Source organism: Fundulus heteroclitus, unplaced genomic scaffold, assembly GCF_011125445.2.
Source record: "Fundulus heteroclitus isolate FHET01 unplaced genomic scaffold, MU-UCD_Fhet_4.1 scaffold_385, whole genome shotgun sequence".
In the NCBI taxonomy this organism is placed as follows: domain Eukaryota; kingdom Metazoa; phylum Chordata; class Actinopteri; order Cyprinodontiformes; family Fundulidae; genus Fundulus; species Fundulus heteroclitus.
Window position 1 is genome coordinate 19,973 of NW_023396798.1, and position 24,939 is coordinate 44,911.

General features: G+C 39.6%; 1 protein-coding gene and 2 long non-coding RNA genes across 4 annotated transcripts; 2 read left to right on the plus strand and 1 right to left on the minus strand.

Moving 5' to 3' along the window:
* The first annotated feature begins 580 nt into the window (after positions 1 to 580).
* Positions 581 to 2,309, plus strand: LOC118560099. The gene is made up of 3 exons (XR_004929068.1): positions 581 to 696; positions 1,683 to 1,762; positions 2,190 to 2,309. It is a non-coding gene; the product is annotated as an uncharacterized LOC118560099 (long non-coding RNA).
* Positions 2,310 to 8,875: 6,566 nt separating this feature from the next.
* On the plus strand, positions 8,876 to 14,093 carry LOC118560097. The gene is made up of 4 exons (XR_004929067.1): positions 8,876 to 9,076; positions 11,403 to 11,458; positions 13,325 to 13,447; positions 13,693 to 14,093. It is a non-coding gene; the product is annotated as an uncharacterized LOC118560097 (long non-coding RNA).
* Positions 14,094 to 17,071: 2,978 nt separating this feature from the next.
* LOC118560098 (homeobox expressed in ES cells 1-like) lies at positions 17,072 to 20,070 on the minus strand. 2 transcript variants are annotated; one of them, XM_036130824.1, is made up of 4 exons: positions 19,763 to 20,070; positions 18,146 to 18,240; positions 17,948 to 18,049; positions 17,072 to 17,707 (listed from the first exon to the last, which is right to left on the minus strand). In XM_036130824.1, the coding sequence occupies exons 1-4, from the start codon at positions 19,881 to 19,883 to the stop codon at positions 17,519 to 17,521; spliced, it is 507 nt and encodes a 168-aa protein (XP_035986717.1). In that variant the 5' UTR covers positions 19,884 to 20,070; the 3' UTR covers positions 17,072 to 17,518. The 2 variants fall into 2 exon arrangements, with proteins under 2 accessions (XP_035986717.1, XP_035986716.1); XM_036130823.1 differs by having other exon boundaries at positions 18,146 to 18,306.
* Positions 20,071 to 24,939: the final 4,869 nt, after the last annotated feature.

Consider the following 24,939-nt stretch of genomic DNA (forward strand, 5'->3'; position numbering starts at 1 on the left):
TAAACACAGGAAAAAAATAATCTGTTTTAATGTCAGATGGTCTATGCATATATCTGGTTTAACTGTAATTCTTTAAATCTACTTCTTGTCTTTTATGTACTTCCTTCTTCCCTTCGTCAGATATGAAAGGTGTTACAAATATATATCAGCCTTGTGATTGTTCTTATGATTAATGCAACATTTCTAACCTAACATTGTGTATTTAAAAGTAATGAATAAAGTGTGGGTAGGTTAGTAAGTCATTTTAGGACTTTTTCTTCCTAATTAATAGAGAACAAACAGCAAAAACAACAACAAACAACATGTAAAAACACTTGCTGTAAAGATGGGCTTTAAGTTCCTTCAAAGATACAAAATGTTAGAACGAAGTTCAAGGTAAAAAGTGTTCCCAGCATCAAAAGCTTTACTGTATTTCCCAACACCAAGGATTTAGCAGAAGTGTGGCGCAAAACAGGAATTTTAAAAGCTATTACCCTTATTGCACCATAAACGCCTGTGATAAACCCCAGTTTATCGCTGAGTTAACATGTTAGTTCCTTTTTTTCAAATACTTTGGGTAATTCCACTTTGTTGCAGTCAGTATTAACCAATCACAAGAGGCAGAAAGGTGCTGATGGTGTTAAAAAGACAAAGACTAGAAAACAGCCTACTGACTGAGGATTTGAGCACAAAGAGGACACTTCCATCTGCTCAGAGGTAGGAGACAAAAAACAAAATAACATTACTGCACTTTCCATTTAAAGTTTCACTAGAACCAACAGAGTCATAAATTGAATGTTCAGCATTTTGGACTTGAATTTGAATAGAATAGAATATATCTGTAATGTTTTAGGTTATTTGGACGACCTACTGACATTGGTTAATGTTGTACTTAATGTTTATGTGTGTTTGTGTATTTGCATGTAACAAAACCAGCCTATAATACAAAATGTTGGAACACTGACCATAATGCATAATGCAGCTGCTCCTTTTGATTACTTTATTATTAGTACAAGGTCTTCGGATATACAGCCTTTTGCTTAACAAAATTGCAGGAATGTTTGCTGCTGATGTAAATTTTGATAATTTTGGAACATAATCTGTATAAAACAGTCTGCACTTCAGGTTAAAGTTCTTCATAAACGGAAATTAATCCATAGTAAAAGAACCTTAAAACCAAGTGCTTTTTAGCATAGATAGGAATGACAGAGGAATCTGTTCCTGTATAGACAACTTTACAAACTGGTGAATTTGTTTTTAAGTGGAATTGTTCAGGAGAAATCATACCTTAAAGCTAGCCTTTTATCAGGGCCATGAAAATGCCCAATATAATCACAATGATGTGGGAAAAAAATGTTTGGCTGCTCATAATAGAAAATATGATTACATAATGTCTCATGGTTTTATGAACTTTACTTTATAAAGCCTTATGACTGTCTTGAATGTATGGTTTTTGTTGTGTTTTCCATTCATTTTTATGAAATGGGTTGACTGCTCTTTTTAAAAGAACAAACAGCCTTCAGTTGTTTGTGTTTCAATCTTCTCCTATCCTTGGTATGAAAGCATTTTACTAACTGTTTGACGGAGCAAACACACTGATCTCCTGGAAAACCTTGTTCTCTTATGTAAAAGGTTACTTTTATTCAACCTGACTGAGTCATCTTCATCCTAAGTATCTGAATGATATAATTTCTCCACAACAGTGCTCATACAGTGTGAGGAAGCAGCTTTAAAATGAGGTGTGCAGTCGGCGCTTTCATGATCCTTCTGGTTCTGTGTCAAGGTGAGAACCTAAGCACTCTCCTTGGCCATAAGCCATGCTTTTCAACATATACAGAAATATAAGTTTCAAATATATCAATGTACATAAAAACCACTTGTTTGATGATGTTTTAGTTTATTGATATGGTTCGGTATTTGTTGCAGAGTCTCGGTCTGGTCAGAATGTTTTTCATCAACAGACCTGCCTTCTGTTCCTCTCCTCTTCAAAAGTATTTGTGCAAAGATGTGCTCACTGCAAACTGCTGCCAGGTTCTGCTGCTCTGTGTTGATGGCAGAGGGGTTCTGTAGTAGTCTTGCCTTTTTCTGGCAACTCTCAGAAATCCCAAATAAAATATACAGAGCCATATACCATTCTTTTTAAGATGTGTGCAGACTTTCACACTAGTAACGTCAATATTTTTTTTCCATATATATTTGTATTTTCTCAGGAGAAGCTCTGAGATGCAACTATTGTTTCTCATCAAGCAGTACACTCTGCACCCCCACCAGCATTCAGACCTGTACAGGAAACAATAATGCCTGTGGTGCTGTCATCCTTACCGGCGCCCTCAGTGAGTACCCTTTGAAGACGGGCATAGGCCACTGGGATAATTATTTATTAAAAGGCTGACATTTTTATTTAAAGTCCAGATGCTGAGAACTGTTTGATTTTCTGATTTCAGGCAGATCCTTTCGTCAGTGCATGAACATGGCTGTGTGTCAGGGCTTCATCAGCACACCTGGAGCATTTGCATCATGCTGCAGCACTGACCTCTGCAACTAACCCTCCTCTCAGCGACCTGAGGCCATTTTATCTCCTACGGTTCTATAACAGCTTTGCGTTACTACTGCGTTCAAATCACAAATTATTGGATATGATTTAAAGAGCTGAATATGAGCTTATAGAATGGCGGCGTTTAAATCAATGAGAGTCTATGGTGTTAGTCTACACTAAATAGCAATGTGACATAATTTGAAACAATTTATATAAGATGGAAATGGGTCCTTTAGACTTTTAAAGACACAAATAAATGTGGATGCATTTGAGCTTCATTTGTGTCCGGATGTTTCTCATTAATAACCTCTGATCATTAAACAATAGACTGAAAGACATTTTAGCAGTTTGAGTCACGACTTTCCGGCTCAGACAAACACATTCTTCTTTATAAAGTATCATAAAACCAGATGAACCAAGTCCTGTTGCAGACTTTTTGGATAGATGACTTTATTTTTCACTTAAACACTTTGTCCAGAAGGGTCCAATTGGGGACATTTTAATGCATACCATTAACAAGCATTGACTGTTGAATCGCAATATTTACATCCACTGTATCTAAAGACAGGTTTGGTGGTGGCACAGTTGGTAGCAATGTTGCTTTGCAGCAAGACAGTCCTTGGCTCAATCCAAATACCCTTATAGGGCAAGGACTCTTTATCCAAAGTGGATGTGCATCAGCGGTCGCCATAAGTGCTGTCCGAATAGTGCAGTCAGAAAGGAAGGAGGTAGAAAACTACCCTGTAATCTCCCTGCCGTGGCTAGCAGTAGCGGCTGGTGAAAAAAGATCTTGGTGGGGCTGGCCAATAGATTTCCCTGCCTAACCCAGTACATGCATTTAAATAAAAAGTCGGAAAATTACTACGATTCCACAATAAGCATTTAATTAATAAAAAAACATTGTTCACAAAGGATTATTTTGGTGGTTTTGTCTTATTAATCCTTTTCACAGACTCATGCCAGAGGGTTTGCATACATTGTACATGTACGTATATTATTACGAAACAAACGTTTATGTCTTGACTTGAATATATATCCTAATTTTTTATTTATATAATGATTTAAGTAGAACAATGACTAGTGCAGAATTAAGTTGTATTTACCAGAAATGAAGTGTAGACTGTAAATTATGTCGTGGTATGATGGCTCCCACAGTCAGTTGGGAGTGTCTGCCTGCATCCTTTTCATTGAAATTATCCATTTCTTTCTTCTTTCTCTGTCCTTCAGTAAATGAAAGAAACGTATATCCGACAATCTGGAATGCCTCTGTGCGCAACCGGGAGCACAACAAGTCGTAGGCATTGTTTAGATTCCAAAAATAAACTAAAAGTACGCTCTAATTTACCCGTTTTGTCATGATAGTAGACGAGAACAGTACTGTTTTTGCCTACCACCGTGTCCCGGTTGTAGCGCGGTTGTAGCTCGTGACATCATGCGTGAAGTGCACCTATCACTGTGTAGCAGGGGCAAAGACTCCAGGAGCCCAAAGCCATTCATTTTGGCGATGCTGATTGGCCAAATATTTATAAATCTTCCCTAGCAACAGTATACGATTGGTTATTTCGCTACACTTGTGGGGCTCCTTGAGTGACAGCCCCACAAGTGTAGAAGAGGAGAAATTATACGTTCTGTTGGTGGAAATGCACTGTTAAATGATGGAGTCAATTAGTAGAAGTGTTTTAATAATTCTTACTACATGTAGCCACGTACTATTAAGTAAAAACTGACATTAATAATACTTTTAAAATCTATTTATATTTTGACTTTTCCCCTCCACATCTAGGGAGGGCATCGCCCGAGCGCCCCCATGGGCCAGCCGCCACTGGTGGCTAGTTTTGCCTAGGAACCCCGCAAGGTCCTTTACCAGTGCTAAAAACTCTTAATGTATCCCACAATCCTTTGAGTGACATGATGCATCAGCACAGCCCCCTCACGGAAATCAAAGAAAATGTCTGTTGAGAGGAGAGCACACACTTTGTAGTTGATTTTCGGAAAGCTGTAGGCCCGGATATGACTCGCATCATCCACATCTGTTTCCATAATGTAATGATGTCCGAGTTAAAGTCTGTCTGAAACTGGCACAGCAGTGTGAACCTCCTTTCCTCCCTAGTATTGACATCATAAAAGGTTGAGGAACAGGAGCTAGGAACAGGACCTAGAAGTTATCATTAAGGGTATTTGGATGGAGCCCTTGAGTTTTTCTATGTGACACACTCTCCCTGTTCATGTGTGAATTCTTGCCTGGGATTCCAGATTCCTCCACAAGTCCAAAAACAAGACTGTTAGGGTAATTTGTTAGTCTGAACTGCCCTTAGGTGTGTGTGTGTGTGTGTGTGTGTGTGTGTGTACGCGCGTACAGTTGCATGTCCTGAAATAGATTGGAGACCTGTCCAGTGTGTAGCCCACCTCTTGCCCAATAACTGCTGGGGGTGGCACCAACTCCCCCATAACTTCACTGACATTATATCAGGCTAAACTTTTCCTTTTTTAAAGAAAAAACAGTCCCAATTCTAAAAATTATTTCAACATGCTAAATGGACAAATAATGTTAATCCATCCATCCATCCATTTTCCATCACGCTTGTCGCTGTTGGGGTCATGAGGGGTGCTGGTGCCTATCTCCAGCTGTCAGTGGACGAGAGGCGGGGTACACGCTGGACAGGTCACCAGTCTGACGCAGGGCAATAATGTTAATAGTTTATCAATAATAGTGTTTCCAAGAAATTCTTTGAATGTTCTTAAGATTCAGAGGTTTCATCCATTTCCTCGGTATTTGTCAGAATAGTCTTACCTGGGTCAGATGTTTTGGGTTTCCTTCCACAAGTATCTCCCAGTACCTTGCAGGAATTTTGGCCCATTCTGTAAAGACTCATGGATAAACCTTACATTCATAAGCATACTCTCAAACACCCACAGGTGCGTGGATCCTGGTTCTCACAGAATTACTTCTATACAGATAATCCCTGTAATTACCTGTGGCTGTCACTACATACATCTTCTATTAAACAGTGTGATGTTATAGTTTTTGTTTAGTTGGTTTTGCTGTTCTTTTTATATCTCTCTTTGCAGGTGTAGAAGCAGATTCTGAATATCTTGTACCCCTTTTTCTCTGCTCCATTTTTGTTACCTTTTCTCCCTTTTATCATTTTTGCCTCACCCTTTTCTCTTCTCTTCTGTTTTTGTTTCCATTGAATGTGAAATAATCCCAAAATAGTATCCAATAAAGCTTTTTGCATATATCAAGTGGAGCTCTATAGTGAAAGCACTAATGCTCCACTTGTGAAAGTAAATCTGTTGGGTTCTCTTTGGCATTAAGAAAGCAAATACATTTTTTTGCAGCTTCTAGTGGCTTGCTTTTTATTGACAGTGGACTGACAGGAAAGGGGCGGAAGAAGGGGAGAGACATGTGGCAAAGAACTGCAGGTCAGATTAGAACCCGGGTCATCTGTGTCGAGGACTAAAGACCTCCAAACAAGGGTCGCGCTACCCGCTACGCCACGAGCGCGCCAAAGAAAGCAATTCTTAGTGTTAGACTCCTAGACAGGACACATAAAAAAGACACCTGGGATGTTAGTTGTTTTGGATGTTCTCCACTTGTATGCAACTTTCCATAAGTTGGATGGTTGATTTCAGAGTCTTATGATACCTCCATTACCAGACTCATTAGCTGCTCCAGTCTTCTCTTTGAAGGCCTTTGGATCTCATCAGAATCAGAATCAGAATCAAGTTTAATTGGCAAGTAGCTTTGCACTGTGATGGATATTAATAATTATCAATTAATTGAGCACACCACTCATGAAAACAAATGATGCATTGTTTGTCTTTAAGTTATTTATTCAAAGGAATGAGCGTTTGAATGTCTCTGTCCCGCAAAGCAGTCAGGAAACAGAGCAACGAGAAGAAGAACACACTAAACTTTTATACATTCTGGGTTAACAAAGAAAGTGGGAGTAATTACAGAGGAGTGCAGCCACTGGTACGATCCAGTTCCTATCTAACTCAACTCCTCTCTGTGTCCTTGGATGTGGAAACACAGTAGTAAATCTGTGAGCATGAGAGCTTCTTTCACAAAGGAAAGTTGTGCAGGTGCATCCAGAGAAGATATGATCAGAGTTACATACATCAATACAATTTTCCACAACAGCACTTACAAGGAATTTGACTTGGTGTTGATGGTGCAGACAAAAAATAAAAATACAATAAAATAAAAATAAAATTTATATATATATATATATATATATATATATATATATATATATATATATATATATATATATATATATATACAGAAGCTATATACACTCAAACTGTGTGTTAATGTAACAGGGTTTACTCTCATTTCAACAGTCAGGCACACCAAACTAGGTCTAAGGTTCCAAGAGAAAACGTTCAAAATGCTGCCTAAAGATCAAGTGGACATTATGTAATACACCGGTCTTTGATTTGAGTTATTTTAAGGGTAGGAATAAATGGGGGAATAATGTATTCCTCACCAGAAATAAAATGTTTTATATGGTACTTTGTAAAAAAAAAAAAATGCAAAAGTGATTTTCTTTAGTTTTATATTTTGGTTATGCTTGACTTACTTAGTATTCCTAAAAGTAAAATAAAAAGTGCATTAAAAAGGTGCATAGTGTAATGAGTAGAGCTGGGGAACCTGATATGCAGCCGGACGCAGAGTGTCATTTTGAAAAGGTTTATTGAAGGAAAGTTGAATACTGGCAGATAAGGCAGGCAGGAATGGGCAGTGGACCAGAAGATTCAGGAAGTGACCGACCAGACCCGAGGACGAAGGCAGGAACTGATCAGAGTAGATGACGCAGGCCGAGGAACCACAAGGACAGGCAGAGCAAGCTGCTGGATCACCTAAGGAAAACAGACTTGTGAAGCTTGCAAACACTGGAACAAAACATCAGTGCGGCTGATCATGAGCGTAGACACAGAGTCCAGCAGGCTGAGCACACAGGAACTGGTAGAATACCCAACAGCAGTGCACATGCGATGAGACATTCTGGCAGGGAGTGTTGAGTGAGACAGGTATAGATAGGCAGGGAAACAGGTGAAATGCCTGGGGGGTAATTAGTGGCAGTAGTTGGAGCTGATCATGGTGCTGAGTGGTGGCTGGGAAGGGACTAAGCAGACTGGATAATGGCTGATGGCTGGTGGCTGAGAGAAGTGGAGCAAAGAGTAGAAAATCAGTCCAGAAAGTCCAAACAAAAATCGAAATCATGACAAATAGTGCAAGATTTTAAGTTAAACATTATTTATTTCCCTTCCTGTAAATGTCTTTACAATTATCCAATGTGTAAAATAAGTTTTCCTCTATTTGCCGCTGTTACCTCTAAGGGCTGGATTAGTCAGTTCATGAGAGGATGATTCAGGCCGAATCCTCTTTCTGTGGGTGTGACCCGCTGCATGCTCCTGTCCACTTGGCTACTTTGTTGAGTCTTCACCGTAATTGATGCATTAGCAAGATAACACGGGCTGACTTCAATATTTATAGCTACTGGGGAATCAAATGTTTTAATCAAAGGTCAAATAATGTTTTATTGCATTATGTGTGTGATTACAAGACAAAGTATGTAGTCTTCGTACCTGAACTTGTGAACTATAATCATGGCCTGTGTTTGACAATGTTTGTGGTGAGGGGAGAAAAGGAAACAGTATCCCTTTGTACTCAGAGCAGCTGCAGGATATCAGTTTATAATAAACAGCCCAGGAGAAGGGGAGTGCAGGGTGCATCAGGGAGATGTCTGCAGCTGGAGTACGGTGTTTAGGCATAAAAGCAGAGGTTTGAGGGTAAAGAGATCAGATCAACACTGGTGGGGCTTTCACCAGTGCTGCAGTAAGTGTTGATCTTCAAAGACGTCTTTGTACTTGGTTCCATACATTAAATGTTTGGTTCATTTGCATTCACTGACTCTGTTGTCTTTGTTTGCTCTCATCAACGAATTTGGGGAGGATCACCAGCATCAAGGGATGATATTTTAACACTCTTTTACCTCAAAAGACATTACACCTCTAAACAAAAGACCCATGCAGTTGCAGCAGCAGATGATCTTCCTCTGCTCCCATGTGCATGTACAACACTGGTGTCATTTCAACTTGTCGCCAGAGAGAGCAAACTCATGCAAAAACTCTGGAACTAACACTATGCCCCTTTAATAGAAGGAAAACAAATAGGTGTTCAGAGGATGTCCTAATTTTTCAACATGATTCATGAGGCAGTGATTTGAGTGCAGTCACGTTTTTGTGTCATTTAAAAAAAACAACTGAACATCCGCACTGCAGCAGGATTTAGGGAACCAGGAAAACGATTAAACCTCACACCATTAAAGATACGCTGACACCTACAATAGATACTGTTTAAGTTCCTTTTTTTAGAGACTGTGGGTACATCCATTTGGTTTCAGACATTACCAGCCAATCAGAGTTTCTCAGCTCAGACAAGAGGCAGGCACATGCGGTTAATGCAACTGTGTGACTGAAGAGATAAACTAAACCACATTTGTTACTGAAGGCAAGGAACGCTTTAATCTGTGCAGAAAGGACTACTTACAGGTAAAAGAACACTGCCTCAACTGCAAACACTTTGTGCTTGGAAAGTTTTGTTTCATTTGTAGAGCTGTTCCCCTGTGGAACCAGCTGCCAGTTGTCTGAAAAGAAGGCAACCAGTCTCTGTTAGAACAGGCTTAAAACTGCTTTATGCAAAAGGTGTTAGGAATGTGAATCAGGCAGACCCAGTATTCAAACCAAACAAGTGAGGTATAAGAAAACACAGGATTTAATAAACAGATTGTGATAATACAGGGACAGGCAGGCTCATTGCTCAGTATGGCAGTCCAAAATCCGGTACACGAAAAGCAGTCCAAAAACAGGCAGAAGTACAGACCGGGGTAAGGCAAACTCAGACAATCTCAAGGTAGGTCCAGGTCGGAAAAACAGGTAAGCAGTCAGACAGGGCGGGAAAATCAGAATAAGGAATCAGGCTGGCTCAGAAGTCAAAAAAGGCTGCTGTTGGGTTAACGTCAACAGGATTACAGAAAGGAATGCTGGACAAAAACTCACCAACAGGCTCATTAATGATCTGGCAGAGAACTGAAGGCTGAGGCAGAACTAAATAGTAGAGTGCACAGGTGAAACGGAGTGAAACTAATTACAAGAAGGCAGGTGGAACTAATCAGGGCCAGGGAGCTGACAGATTGCTGAGGGGAGACCAAACTGAGCTGATACTGTGAAAGGTGAAAAATAGGTAACCTAAACAGTACAACACATCTAAATCAAAACCAAACAAGAAAGAACCCAAAAGCAGAAACTGAACTAATAAATCAGATAACATGAACCAAGACAAAACCCAAATCGTAACAAAAGGTTAATAATTATGATTTGTTTTGTCCTTACCTGAGCTATCTCTTTGCTGCTAATGACTTCAGCTGGTGGAAGACATACTTATTTGGCCCTGTCTGTCCTCAGTTCTCTGGTTTTGATGCCATTAATGTTGTTAATAGCAGCTTTCGAGGACTTTTGAGTCTCCTGTCAGTGACTGACAGTGGTGGCATGATGTTCTCTGTACACCGTAAAAAACAAAAAACACTTTTTGGTCAGCGGAGATGTTTTACAAATCCAAATCCAGTATTCCTTATTTTGTGGACAAGTCCAAGTCTTAGATTTTTGAGAGGCAGGTCCAATTTAGGTCTCAAATCCTATAAAGCAGGGGTGTCAAACTCATTTTGGTTTAGGGGCCGCATTCAGCTTAATCTGATCTCAAGAGGGCCACACGAGTAAACTCATTGCAAGATTAAATAGAACTAATAAATGTGGACTTGTTGATTTTTATATTAGTTAATTTCACTTTTACACAATAATTATGAATAACCTCAGCGTTTTTAAGAAAAGTATGTGCAATTTCAACAATACTTTTACTCAGTTAAACATCTACTTGTGCATTATGCATAAGAACTGATCACAGTGATTGTACAATGTTGAAAAACATTTATTCACATTTTTTGGAACTTAAAAACACTGTCCTGCATGACAAAATACATCAAACAGATAAACATTAAGAAATGATTTGAATTTTTCCACACCTGAAGCTTAATCTGCTAATTAAAACACAGCGCCCCTCGTGGACAATATAGGAACTGCATATTTTCAATTAAACGAAGTACATGTTTTTTTTCAATAATTGTTTTATCATTCTCTTCCTTTTATCTTTTCCACTTGTGAAAGTCAAATCTGATGAGCTCTTTGTGGCATCTTATTGCCACATTACCAGACAGGACACTGAAAAAAAAAAAAAAATTCTTTTTTTTTTTTTTTTTTTTATAATGATAATGCATTTAGCCACAGGGCCGGATTAAATTGTTCGGCGGGCCGGATCCGGCCCGCGGGCCGTATGTTTGACACCCCTGCTATAAAGGCACGTCCAACTGAAGCATCACATCTTTAAGAGGCAAGTCCAGGTGAAGTTTAAGTACTTAAAAGTCAAACTCAAATCAAACCTCAAGTATTTTAGAAGGAAGTCCATGTGCAGACTGACGTCTCTGATGTCAGAAAAAAGCATTGAGACAGTAAAATTGTATGTCTTTAGATTAGGAATTCAAACCCTGCACTATTTGTTAATGAGCCCATCAATACATATACGTATGGTAATTCCTTAAATTTAACATTCTTTGGAAAATTGATCTCATGTAATTTAGCTTATCAGAAATATACATCTGCATACCGGATTTTTATAATCAGATCTGATCAGACTAGTTTCCACTGTGAAGTGCTTTGAGATGCCTTTTGTCATGAATTGGAACAAACAGTGAATTAAAATAGTTTGATCTGGAGAGGCCCAGATCTAAGAACACTGCTGACTTGTACCACTGTCTTATTTTTGCAGATTTACAATGAATACTGCCGTGGGCGTTTTCTTTCTCTTGCTGACTTTGTACCAAGGTATGTAGCTGAAGCCTCCCTGTTCCAACCTACAGTGACATGGAAGAGCAGTTCATCAACAAAATTGGACCTTAACTGAGCTGCAAAGCAAAAATAAAAAATAATATATGGAATTTTCCAGTCAGGATTATTCTGAAATTTTACTGAATAATATGAAGCAGTCGCTTGTTTTAAGGTCCAAAAATCCCTTACTTACTAGTTTAAACCAGATTTATACACTGTAACTATCAATCGGACATTAAATCAGATGATTACAAAAAAAATCTATTTACTGGAAGCCACAATAATGGAAATAAAAGTTTTATTAATTTCTTCAAATCCAGGGGTTTACATACATTTTCTTAGTATATGGTAGCGTCACTTTAATACTTTGTGACATAGGCGTCATCCACACAGAGACAAGATTAGGTGTATCCGTAATGTATTTAGCCATTTAGGTGTTGGAAGACAAAAGACATTTGTTTTCTAAAAACCCAGGCCTAGAGTGGAAAAATTTCAAAATGGCGGATTCATATTTTCATGTAAACATGTCTTTTCTGAAACTTTAACGTCTGACTTAGATGTAGAACATTGGAGCTACGAACACCAACTTTCCACAGACATTCACATGAATCACATCCTTTAGATCCACATCAAAGAAGAAAATGAATGTTACTGTCTTTACTTCACGTTTTTTTTTTTGCTTGTTTATTTTTTTTGCGTATTTATGTGGCAATGACACAGTACCACCAATTTGCCCGGCCTACTTACTACAACGTTTTCAGTGGTGCTGCCTTGTCTCATGTGGATGCACATTTTTTTTAAAAATGGTTTATGAATATCTATCGTGTTTTGTAATGAATAGGATAACTGAACCCGATATTCAACCAGACACAGGGGAGTACATTTAGGAGGTTTAATAAGGAACAAATGAGGGTCAGGTAGAAACAAAACAGAGACAGTCTTCAGGTGAGTCCAAAGGGGAGACCGGCAGAATAAACTGCAAGGAGCAGCAGCAGACCGGGGGAAATAATCCAGGGAAGAGACCAAGTTTAGGAGACCATCCAGACTGGGGACTCCAAGACACAGGCCCACACCAGGTCCGAGATACTGGCAACTCAAAAAAAAAGCAAAAAGGGATTAAACAGGCTTGGTAACTCACAGATAGGAAAAGGTCGGTTTAACAGGCAAACAGAACCCAAGGTCCAGCAGGCAGCTAAGGTCCAGAATCCAGTTGGGCAAAAAACTGAAGCAGACAAGGGTCAGGCATGAGGATTGAGACATTCTGGCAAAGAAATGACAGGGGAAGCAAGCTTAAATAGACAGGTGAAACCAAGTGACTAATTAACTAGGACAGGTGGAGGTAATCATGGGAAGTGAAATGACTGACAGAGAGAACTGGCTGACAGGATAAGTGGAGGAGAAACCAAAACTAAGTCAATCCAGAACCTAATACCACAAAGACCAAACCTAAGATAGAAACACAAGCTAAGACAGATCTAAAACTATTACAGTGTTTATGTGTGATTAACACAAATGGCTCCATTCTGTTTCAGCTGTTATTCCCTGTTCGTAAAAAGTCAGGGAGACAGCTCATTACTTGGTGTGCAAAGAGCAGGAGTGGGCATCCCAGTAGCAGCAGAAAGAATCTTTAGAGTTTTTTACTGTTGTAGACAAAAGAAAGAAGCATAGCAAAGCAGTATTTCACTAGTGAAGCAACACTAAACTCCTTTGATCAAATGAAAAACATTGACAATGATAACTAAAAGACATGAAAAATGATCTCATGTTCAGCCTGTTATACATCATTCAAAAATGATCATTACAAAGTACCGTAACTGCATCAATAGTTTTGTTAAGGTCTCTTTCCAATGTGTGTGTTCGCAGGAGAAGCACTGAGATGTAACTTTTGTTTCTCATGGTCAAGTGAACTCTGCAACAGCACCAGCATTCAGACCTGCCCTGTGGGACAGGATGCTTGTGGTGCTGTCATCCTTACAGGCCCAGTCCGTGAGTTCTACATAAAAACTGAAACACTCTGCTGCTTCACAATGAACTGTGTTAGAACTGTAGACATGCATTTTGAATACATGGTTACAGCACTGAAATAAGCTCTAAATCTGTGGAAATGTTCTCCTCACTTTTGTTTGAACTAGACGTCATTTTAATTTCCACAGGCTCACTGCCTTGATTGACAAAGTTACGTGGAAGCGGTTGAACACACAATGACTGAAGCAATGTGTTTTCCATTGTAGAAAGCTCCTTTCGTCAATGCATGAACATGGGCATTTGTCGGGGATTCATCACCACACCTGGGACCATCGCCAGATGCTGTAGCACTGACCTCTGCAACTGAGCCTCGTCCTAATGACCCAGAGCCATTTTATCGCTGACTGATGATTCTTTAGGATCTCGGCCGGCTTTTCTTTGCTGATACATTAACATCATAATCTCTTTTATAATTTTCCAAAACATTCAAATGATTGCCGTTTTCCAACAGATATGATTCCTGACTGGCAAATTTTAGGCAGTGAGAATCAGTATTATTAAAGTCTAAGTGTTGTACTGAAAAAATATCCTGAAAACCATTGAATAACTTCCAGAACAAGGTAAACTTTGAATATTCATGTGTCAAAAGTGTTCAAATTAAGTTTAAATATGAAATATCGCATATTTTTTACACCGATTATGGTATTTCGCGTTTGAGTGCTGCCTCCGTTTATGATCGGCCATTTCCAACGTGTGACGTCAGTTCAAGAACACCGAGAATGCGCGAAGCGAACTTGCATAGAAACACACATTGTTTACATTGTACAACCGGTACGGCGAACCAGGATATATGGATGTTTTCCAGTATCTTCTTTCACACACCAAATCTGCTGATCCACTTCTACTACTGAGCAAGCGCTTTTAAAAAAAATCGCCGAACTAAGTCCACAATAAAATGCCTTCTAGGTGCGTAGTTGGTGGCTGTAGTGCAGACCGCGGTGAAGTTGATTTGACATTGGACATTCAAGTTCCGCGGAGTCAGCGGGATCTAGCTCACGGTTGATCCGGTGGAAGGACTCCGATTTCGGACAGCGTCTCTCAGCTGCTCCCTTCTCCCATATGCGATGGTACAGTTAGGGACCGTCAACAAATCTGATTTGATTTTTGTTTCTCAAGAGTGCTCCGCTGACTCCGCGGAACTTAAATGTCCAATGTCAAACCAACTTCACCGCGGTCTAGTGCAGGCCAGAAAGTAGTGCTACATACTTGGCCGAAGGATCAAAAGGTCCGACAGAAATGGGATATATACGTAAAAGAAACGCGAAAGGACTGAATTGCCAGCAGTGACAAAAGTGTGTTATGCAATTCACACTTTATGAGCGAGGAAGTCGTAGTGTTAGCAGACAGTGTTATTGCCGGATGTGCGGTACTCGTTCTGTGTGTGACGTCACATACCAGATCAGCCGATTGAGGAATGTTTGGGCTTTTTCGCTTATACAGCAAGTTTTATCGAAATTACTTCCAAACGGCGCACATAATTCACGTATAATATACATTTCTTTACTCTGGTGACTATTTGAATGCATCTGCGATAAAATACATTTTACGTGCGACTTAGACTTTAAATGATTGATGGAGGTGGATCATACAGAGAAATCATCTTTGGTAATTGATTGATATGGGTGCCTTTTTAACTGTATAGCAAAATAAATATATAGTGAAAAATCTGTTGTTTGTTGTTTTTATGGCTTTGATTAATTTAATCACTAAACAATAAACTGAAAGAAAGGTTGTAAGTTTTACTATTCAGGATATGCTAATAAAGTAATAATGGTAACAATCATAAAAAATTATGTAGATAGATAGATAGATAGATAGATAGATAGATAGATAGATAGATAGATAGGAGCCGGACTTGAAGCCATCCAAGCATCACCCCCTCCAAGGACAGAGAATTTTAATCAAAACCACCCCAACACCAACATTAAAACAACTCCCACAGCATATACAACGATAGACACCCAGACTGGGTATACATATTTAGTTCTTCCATTTGTCACATTTCAGGACTTGGAACTTAAATGATTGTGGAGAACTCAGTGGCCTTTGTGACACTGAGGAAACTGGAGTATCCAATTCATTAAATGCTCAAAACTCTTTTGTTTATATGTTTTGCAAATGTTTTATGTACAAAAATTTGGAGTTCAGGAGTTGTTCTGTGTTATAAGGGTGCACTTTGCTTATGGACACCAATTAGCAAAAAAGAGAGGAGAAAAGACAGAAGTCACTCATATAATGAAAAAGTTAAAATCCTTGATCAAGGTTACTATTGTCTTCATAAAATGCAACATGGCTGCAGGATTTTTTTTTCTGAACTGAACTTATGTAGCACTTTTCCAGTCATGCTGACCACTCAAAGCGCTGTACACGAAAGCCACATTCACCCAATTGCTCTCAGTAACCCACACTGATACACAGCTCAGTAGGCAACTTGGGGTTAAGTGCCTTGCCCAGGGGCACATCAACATTTGACATGGGAAAGTTGGAAGTGAACCCACAACCTTCCGATTGCAAGACAGCTACTCAACCTATCAAGCCACAGTCACCCCATGAACCACATGTAGTGGCACAAACAGCTCTGGGCACTATTAAATTGTCTTTGGACATTCCTAAGTTTACCATTGTTGCTCTGTTTCTGATTTGTGTGTTATCCACATTTTCACTTTTTTTTCCAATTTTCTTTTTGAATGCCCACCTAACAGCAAGGCCTGGACTCTATCCATGACCCTTAATGATAGCTCCTAGCTCCTACTCCTTGCTCATCTGTGTGTTGGGGCAGAAAGTAATACCAAACCAAATTAACAAAACAATTGTTACATTTGACTCTGCTTTAGCTCAAAAAGATAACTTCAGATGGACAGTTTACAGCCATGGGTAAAAGGAACATGAATCTGAATGAACATTTTAATTGATATTTCAGTGATGCTTGTTGGTCAGTCAGCATTAATTGGATAAAATACAGTAAAAAAATAAATAAATAAACAAATGAAACAGATTGTGGGATTACAGGTGCAGGATGCTCAGACCTTTAACCAATGTTTAGCAAAGGCTCCAGCAGCAGTCACATGCAAACACATGTGGGTGTCCGTTGCTGCCCAACGACTCCCCGTGCACAATTCTTCCTGAAAATCTTACTTTCAAGATTATGAATGAACTTATTACCAAGCATGTAACCTACCAGACTTCACAGATGGAGAGTTACCTATCATGTTGCTGTTGTGGAGGACCCAAATGCAGAAATTGGATGAGGTAAAAACTGAGTTCTTTAATAAAACAAATATGGAGAACTTACAAATAGCGCGACAATGAGAACAGGATGTGGAGCACTGGCAGAATAACAAGCAGTGAGAGCAGAACATCAGGTAGAGCGAAGGAAGAAACCAGCAACGAGTAATTAAAAAACAGGGAGGACTTTTTAATTTGTTTCCCCAGGTCAGAACATAATCATGCATGCCTTACAGTAGACATGTGCTCTGGTACATATCCCACTCTTTTATTTTGTTACAAAGTGTGATAGATGTTCCATTAAGCCTCATTTTGACAGAATATTTTGATAAAACTGAAACTTATTTGTGCATCATAAAACTGTGGTTTTAACAGAGGTGTTTCTTAAGGCATTGTACGGCGAAGATGAAAATCACTGCACAAGAAAAACATCACTCAGAGGTATTCTTATCGTTAATCACTTCTGTTATTCAGAGTTTTGGAGATTTTGAGCTGTCACTTAAAGTGAGAAAGAATAACTCAAGCTGATTCAGAAGCCCGTCTTTTAGAAAATGGTCCTCTATCATTATTTCATCAGAACAAATCATTCCTGCTGGGTTATGCTTCTAAATAAGACAAGTTCACATTTCTTTTAAATTCTAACGGTGGACAAAAAATAAAACAATGAAACACTTGTTCACACTTTGCCACTTTAAATTGTTCCCACAGTGGTTTGAGTGTTTTTCAGGCAACATCTCAAAGCAAACAGAGAATAAAAGAGACACAGATGGGAAAGAAAGTGTGCAGATAGAAATAATTTTGTTTGTTTCACTTCTTGTCATCCTCAGCATCAAACTGAGGAGGAGGGAGGTGATGGGACGGCTCCTCTTCCTCAGACTTTAGGTGGTCTGCTGCTGCGGGTCTCATCTTCAGCTCTGACACAGCCGTCTGAACAAGCTGCAGTCGAGTCTCTCGGAGCGAACGCCTCAGCTTTGCTCGCCGGTTCTGGAACCAGATCTGACAGGAAAAAATGTTGATCTTCCCACTGTTCTTTAGTTAAACTTCCTGTTATCTCATGATTTATTTATAAGGATTTTTATGTATTGTGTGTCTATAAGTGAGAATTTGCACCAAAAAGCATATAGTTGATTAAATAGCTTTTTTTTCACACGTCTTGAATCTTCTGGATCCTAGTTTACAACAAAAGGCTATATATATATATATATTTTTTTTAATCTTTTAAGAAACTATCAGAACCTGTATTCGGTCTTCGTCCAGATCCAGTTTTCCTGCCAGCAGCTCCCTCAGTTGGATACCTGGATAACAGTTCACCTGGAACACCGTCTCCAGAGCATTCACCTGATGGAGTGGAGTTAAAGTTAAGTTAGAAAAAATGTTGTCGGATGAGATCTTCTTTTTTTTCTTTTTTGACAGTTTACATGATTGACAGAACACCTGACTGTTGCTGAAGGCCGTCCGGGGTCTTCGTCCAGTATACCAGTTTAATGTGGGCCGAGGGGAGCTCTGGGGCTGACGGTGACGCTGTGGTTCTAGATCAGAAACGGGTCGTTTACAGCAGGGACTTTTTTCTGTGTTCTTCCTCTCTGCTCCAAATTCTGAAGCAATTAAAAACATGATGAATTATAATTTATAATAATTTATTTATTTATTTATTAATGTTTTTTCACTTTCTTTTTTCAAATATCACATTACACATGTCAGCTTACATAATAATATATATGATTTAGCAATGGCATCTAGGTGTTATTCGAGTGTATCTGTTGCTTTATGTCTGTTGGTTGTGCTGTTCTTTTTGTGTCTCTTTCCAGGTGATGGAGCAGACAAAGAAGGTTTTATCATTCTCTCCCTTTTATCTCCTCTTTCTTTCACCTCTACTCTTTTTTTTCTTTTCTTTCACTTTTTGTTCTTCCTTTACTCTCCCATTGTCATGTCCATATAATTTGAAATTCTCCTTGCAGGAATCATAATAAAGCTATTTACAAGCATAAATCAAGTGGAGCACTATGGCGAAAGCTGTTTGCTCCACTTGTAAAAGCAAAATCTGTCGAGCTCTATCTGGCATTGAGACATCAATTCCTATTGCCACATTGCTAGACAGGACACTGGGAAAAAAAAAAAACATGATGAAAAAGCAGAACATCACAGATTACTCATCATTTAGAATTAGACTCAGAGCTTAATCTTGGTGTTTAATGGACTGCAGCGTGAAGATTACTTAAACATGGGACAACGCTCATTTAACATCGTTAAACGTTTTACATCTAACATATTCCAAATAAAGAAATGACTAGAAATGCACCCTGACAAGGACTATAAGCGTCTTACACCTTAGGTTTGTGTAAGACCGTGTTCCAGCAAAGCCAGTTGTTTTGCTGATGATTGCCACTGCATGTTCAGGGTGGTTCTCCTGCTGGAAGGTGAATCTCCACCCCAGCCTTTTGTCTTCCCGCCAACTTTGACCAGAAATTACCAACAATTAGACAATAGTGAAGGGCAAAGCCAGGAAGTCTAAATCTTTTTCCATAATATTATTTTCTTAGTTCAGACCTATCCAGACGTGGCCAATTCTTAAAACAGATATCAGTCTTTTCCCGAGATTCAGACTGAAGAAATCTAGTCTAATAATTTTTTTTTCAAAAGAACTAAAAAAAAACATAAATTATCTTCATTCCACGTTCAGATGACATTTCAAAGAAGATTTTGGGCATCTAGAAATGAAAAACCTTTTAACAAGGAGGGTATATTTGGCTGTCATTGTTCATTTTACAAAAGATACCAAAATAAGGAGTAGGAGACTAAGGATGCAATAGATAAATTTAAGAGCAGCCAAATCTTAAATTTGGATTTGGCTGCTCTTAAATTTAAGAACAGCCTTGAAATGTGAAGGACTGTGTAAAAATCAACATACCTATTGGCAACAGTAGATTGTAAGGTTGATAAAACCTTTGAATAAGTGGGACTCTAATGCTCAAAGAGTAATTTTTATTTCAAATATTTGCAGCACTTGTTGGCACAGAAAGCAAGGCTAGGTAAAATACAAAACCTCCTCACCTGTCCAAGGGCGGTGAAGTTTGAGGCACTTCCCAAGGTTTTCCTGCTCCAAGCCAAGAATCCGATCGATATAAAAAGCTTGGTGGCGTTCTTCCTTCACAGGAGTTACAGTGCATTCCATTATCACCAATATGGAAAAGTGAGAGCTAAAGACCTCAGAAAAAGAGATGTTTCTTGGGCTTCACTGAGACACAAACAGTCATGAAGCGTCACAAATGTTTGATGGGGAACCTCCCTGACTGTGGAAATCCTTCACACTGCCTTGGTGGTCGAACGAGAGCAAACCGGCTGACTGCTGGTTTAAATGGGAGTGGAGAATTAAGACAGGCCTCCAATTAGAAGTAAGAAGGTTTTTTCCATGTGAATGAGATTCCCTGATGCTCCATCCAGCAGCTAATCTCAGCTAATGCTGTGTGTGCTGTTGGAAGTTTCACACTGACATACAACTTTTCTCTGAATGATAAAACAGCTCAGATTTAATGTGTTTCTGTATTGATTGAATTTCGTCAGCCATGTGCTCTCCATGAGCGAAAGAGATTAGGAAATGTTTATTGAAAACCACCACCATGACGTAAACACAAAGCAGCCCTGCATTCCTTTTCTTCTGAATTACCAAAGTAGAAAATGAGTTTAGTTTTCACTCCAGAAATACATCTGAGCTGCTGTTCCAGGCCTGACACAGAATGTGAGCTAATAATAATGACAATGATGGCAATGAAAACAATCCGCTGAGACCCAGTAATGCTATTAGGCTAATCTGGACGTGTTGTGATGCAGATGAAGCTCGTAGAGTGTGAATGCAGTCTGAAGCAGCAGGGAGGAAAAACCTTTTCACAACCAGATCATCTCCCACTAAAGGCCTATGGCAGCTTTAAACCAACAGCACACTTATTTATTTATCCCTTGCTCAGAGGTGGGAGGCTCCTGGTCAATTTGTACATCCATTAATCCTTACATGCCATTTTGTCCCTTCCAACTTTCAAATTGTACCTGTAAACAGATTGATTCTTTACCGCTTCCTTAATATATATAGCTATATCTGATGAATACCAGCAATTAATTATCACAAAAAGTTTAACATTTTATTGCTCCAGATTTCTATTTATTTTGGTCCTGATAGATTAGGAGTTTCATGACACGTTTCTGCCAGATACGGGTTGCTTTACAGAGCAAAAGCTGGACAAGGAGACGTCGGCGGAGAGTACAGGTACAACGTCAAGCTCACAGTATGTACACAGTACGCCCAGTATGTAAGAGCCTTTAGGCAGTCTGCAACTGGAGTATGCGCTAGCAACAATAAACCTAGTAAGTTAATTCAATATAAAAGTTAGGTTTAATTTGGCCTTATGTTGGAAACAGGGCAGTGTAGTCCAGCTACGCTGTCCTCCCCACAGAAACGGATAGCTCTCCCTCTCTCAGGACAGACCTGTGTACGTACAGTGATATTACACACTTGCGAAGAATATTTAGTGCACCTTATGTAATATTCTGAGTTCTGTTATGGTTTGTTAGTGTTAGTTTTCCTTCTCTTTCCTGTCTTTTGTTATCTGGCTGTTTTGAGTTCTGTCTAGTCTGGTTTCTTGTTTAGATTAGTGTTTACTGTTGTAGTTTATTCTGTTATGTCTTCAGAAGTTTCTTAGTTTTGGTTTTTTTTTTTTTATTTGTTCTTGTTTTGAGCCTCGGCAATGATGTCTGGTCTAATTACTTACTCTGCACACCTGCCTAACTCCACCCCTGCTGCAATCACCTCTCACCGGTTTCACCTGATTCCACCTCCATATAAACTGTTGAGACCAGACATCAGTACCAGGTTGTCCTGTTGAGTATGGGTGAGTCTCCTCCTGCAAATTCTGTATGTTAGGTTTGCTTTTTGGATTTTTTGACCCCTTTTCCTCCAGAAACCTGAGCCAGTCTGTCCGGTCTGTTCCTGCCTTGTCTGCCCTGCTCGTTTGTTTATTTTTTGTGTCATCTTTTTGTTCAACAGTCTGTTTGGATTTTTTCCCCTGTTTTTTGAGTTGGTGATTAAAGAGCTTTTTTTTAAGAAACCTCTGCTGGTCTGGCTGAATTCTGGGTCCTTTTCCTCAGAACATTACACCTTAGAACATTAGACCGCACATTTTAGGTGCGCCTAAAATGTGGACAAAGACATGCAAAGACACGTTTATCCATGGTGAGCCTTATAATCCGCCTTATGGTCCAATTAAATATGGTACACAATCGTAGAAATTGAGACATTGTCCGCACTGAGTCTGAGTGGACGCCGTACAGACATCCACAGACTCAGGTCCACGCAAGTATATGGGAGCCATATGGCTTAGACCCTTGGTAATAAGACAAGATACACGATTGGCAGGATATGGGAATCATTTTAGATCTGAGCCAGAATTACCATGACAATGGCACTGTGACCTCTGTGTATGTTTCTATATCTCAGAAGAGTCCCAATCAACTCTGATGGCTTTCACAGGCGGATCCCTGTTGTTCCCCAGGGGTTCCTATTGTATGCTCCAGGGAGGGAGTTAAAATTATTAACCTTGGAACCTCAGTATGTGCCTTTTAATATGTACTTGGTCTTGAGCCAGAAATGTATTTAAAGGAGCAATAAGTAAAAAATGTACTGCAAAATTAACCAAAATTATCTTCACTTGTCACCCAGAATGGAAGTAACATTCCCTATAAACAATCGGTTCTCTCCATCAACAATGTCTTAGTCACGTTTTTCTCCTTTCAAATCTAGAGATGTGGTCCAGAACTACTTTGGTGCAGCGTGTAGCCCGTGTTTACTTCCTGGTTCCTGAGCCAATCATATGAGAGTTCCCAAGGTTCCCAAGACAGAACCTTTTGGTATTTTATCTTGGCAAAAAAGCAGCAGCCTGCAAACACTGAAGCCAGTAAGAGAAGCAGACCAGAAATAGAAGAGAATAGAACATCATTTACCTGCCCTGTGTACATAGAAAGTTTACTCAATTTAACTTTGTAAAGTGTCTTTTTTGGCATGTGTTGTGAATTGGCGCTATATAAATAAAATTGAACTCAACTGAACCTATTGCTCCTTTAAATAAAGTACACTTAGCCAATAAAAAAGGAAACTCCAAGAAATTAGGTTTTGTGTATATACAAAAATATGCCTAAGAAATGAGGATTTATAGATAAAAAAACAGATGAAAGATCAGGGTTCCAATATATAAGATTCTAATTATAAAAAGATGAGCCACTTTATAAAAAAGAATTTAAAAACCCTCTATACAAGCAATGTTATTTTTCAGTAAAACCACCTAGATGTTAAACAAACATTTCTGGGTTCAACAAGAAGCAGTGCCTCTTGGCTGTTTGAAGATGTTTCACCACTTTTGTTGTTGATATTTAGGGCAATCAGGAATCAATTCATTTTTTCACATCTTCTGACTTTTGAAAGATTACGGCGCTACAGAACAGACAGGCACTGGGGCTAGTGCTTGTGTAGTAAACAGGAGATCCTGGGTTCAACTCTCAGCAGTACCTTTTAATTATACTACTTCTTGAATGGAAACTTTGTTTTGAATTTACACCCAACCTCAATATGGCTAATTTTGTTGCAGTAGTATGTTTCAAAAATAATGACAAGGTTCTTTGCTAAAAAAAAAAAAAGGTAGAAATACAAGCCCCTTTCTCTGGGGAAGTCAAAGCTGAGAGATATACATCTGCTGCTTTGCAGAAAATGAATTGGTTGAAGATAGCTCTGAAACCACAACCAACGTTTTCACCAATAGAGCGTAATCTGATCGTGATATTCGGTTGGCTTGTTTACATGACACATTTTTATTCCAATCAGCCATTTACTATGTGTTAACGTAGCTATTGACAGTGCTTTGCTGAAGTAGGTGTATGATGCATTTTCAACTCCAACTCCATGGCAATAAGTAAACTTCAGGGGGACCTGCTTGTTTGTTTTTCTTACTCTACTTTTGCAGAACTACAGGTCCATCTCAAACCTCCCCTTTATCAGTAAGATTATTGAAAAAGCTGAGTTTCAACAATTAGATTTATAATTAAACACCTTCTTAACAATGACCAGCCGCTTTGACGTTTTCCAGTCAGGTTTCCTCACCATGGTACAGAGACCGCCCTTGTCAAGGTGTTTAATGACATCCATATAAATGCAGACTGTGGAAGAACCACCATGCTGGTTCTATTGGATCTCAGAGCAGGATTCAATACTCCCTCCTTTGGCTGGCGCCTTGACCCACTGATGCATTGGTGTTCCTCGGTGTCCAGGGCTGGGTGCTCGGGTGTGTGCTGACTCACTCCTGGCAGCTGCTTCATGGGGCCTGGGTCTCAGGTCTCTGGGCCCATAGTTAAATCCGCCCCGGTGTAGCTGGCTGCCGGAGGAGCCTGCGGGCTTGTCACCGCAGCTCCTGGGGGCTTCAGAACTGTGGCTGTTGGGGGGTTTCCTAGGGCTCTTCTCTGCTCTTCCCTGGGACGGGGGAGCCAGCTTTCCCTGTATTGGTCCCTCTTGGGCCCCTTAGCTCTGAGGGCCCTTACGAGTGTCTGCCTCAGCTCTCTGAGGAGCGGGTCTTTGGTTCCTCACAACTACTATTAGGCATTTTTCTTACGGATAAACCTTACACACATAAGTGCGCTCTCGCAAATACTTAAGCTGCTGAGATTCAGGTGCTTGCAGATTCATTTCTATACAGAAAACCCCAATTATTATCTTTAGCTGTGACTTTATACATCTCATATTAAATAATACTGTGTAATTTTCAGTGATGTTATCAAGATGATGTGATGATTCTGGCACTGGAGCTGATCCTGCTCTTAATCAGTCACACCTGTTCAGTCTCCACCTATCTGCAATCAACCTCTACTGGCTCCACCTGTCTCCAGCTGCATAAAAACCCTGTTCTTGTCATTCTCCAGTGCCAGATCGTCTTCGAGCCAACCGGTGAGAACTTTCCAGCACTATTCCAGAAAACCTGCCTGTCTGTTGCCCGACCTGTTTTGCCCTCTGTTTTTTGAGCCTGCCTGATCCTGTTCTGGTTATCCTGCCTGCCTGAGTTCTGCCTTGCAGCCTCTGGATTCTGGACTGATTCCCCGTGTCCCTCTGCTTCCAGGGAAGCTCCAGCCGTTACGAGAGCAGCACACCCGAGAGCCGAAGCTGGTTTTACCCTGCTTATCAATAAACTGTCTGTAAAGTC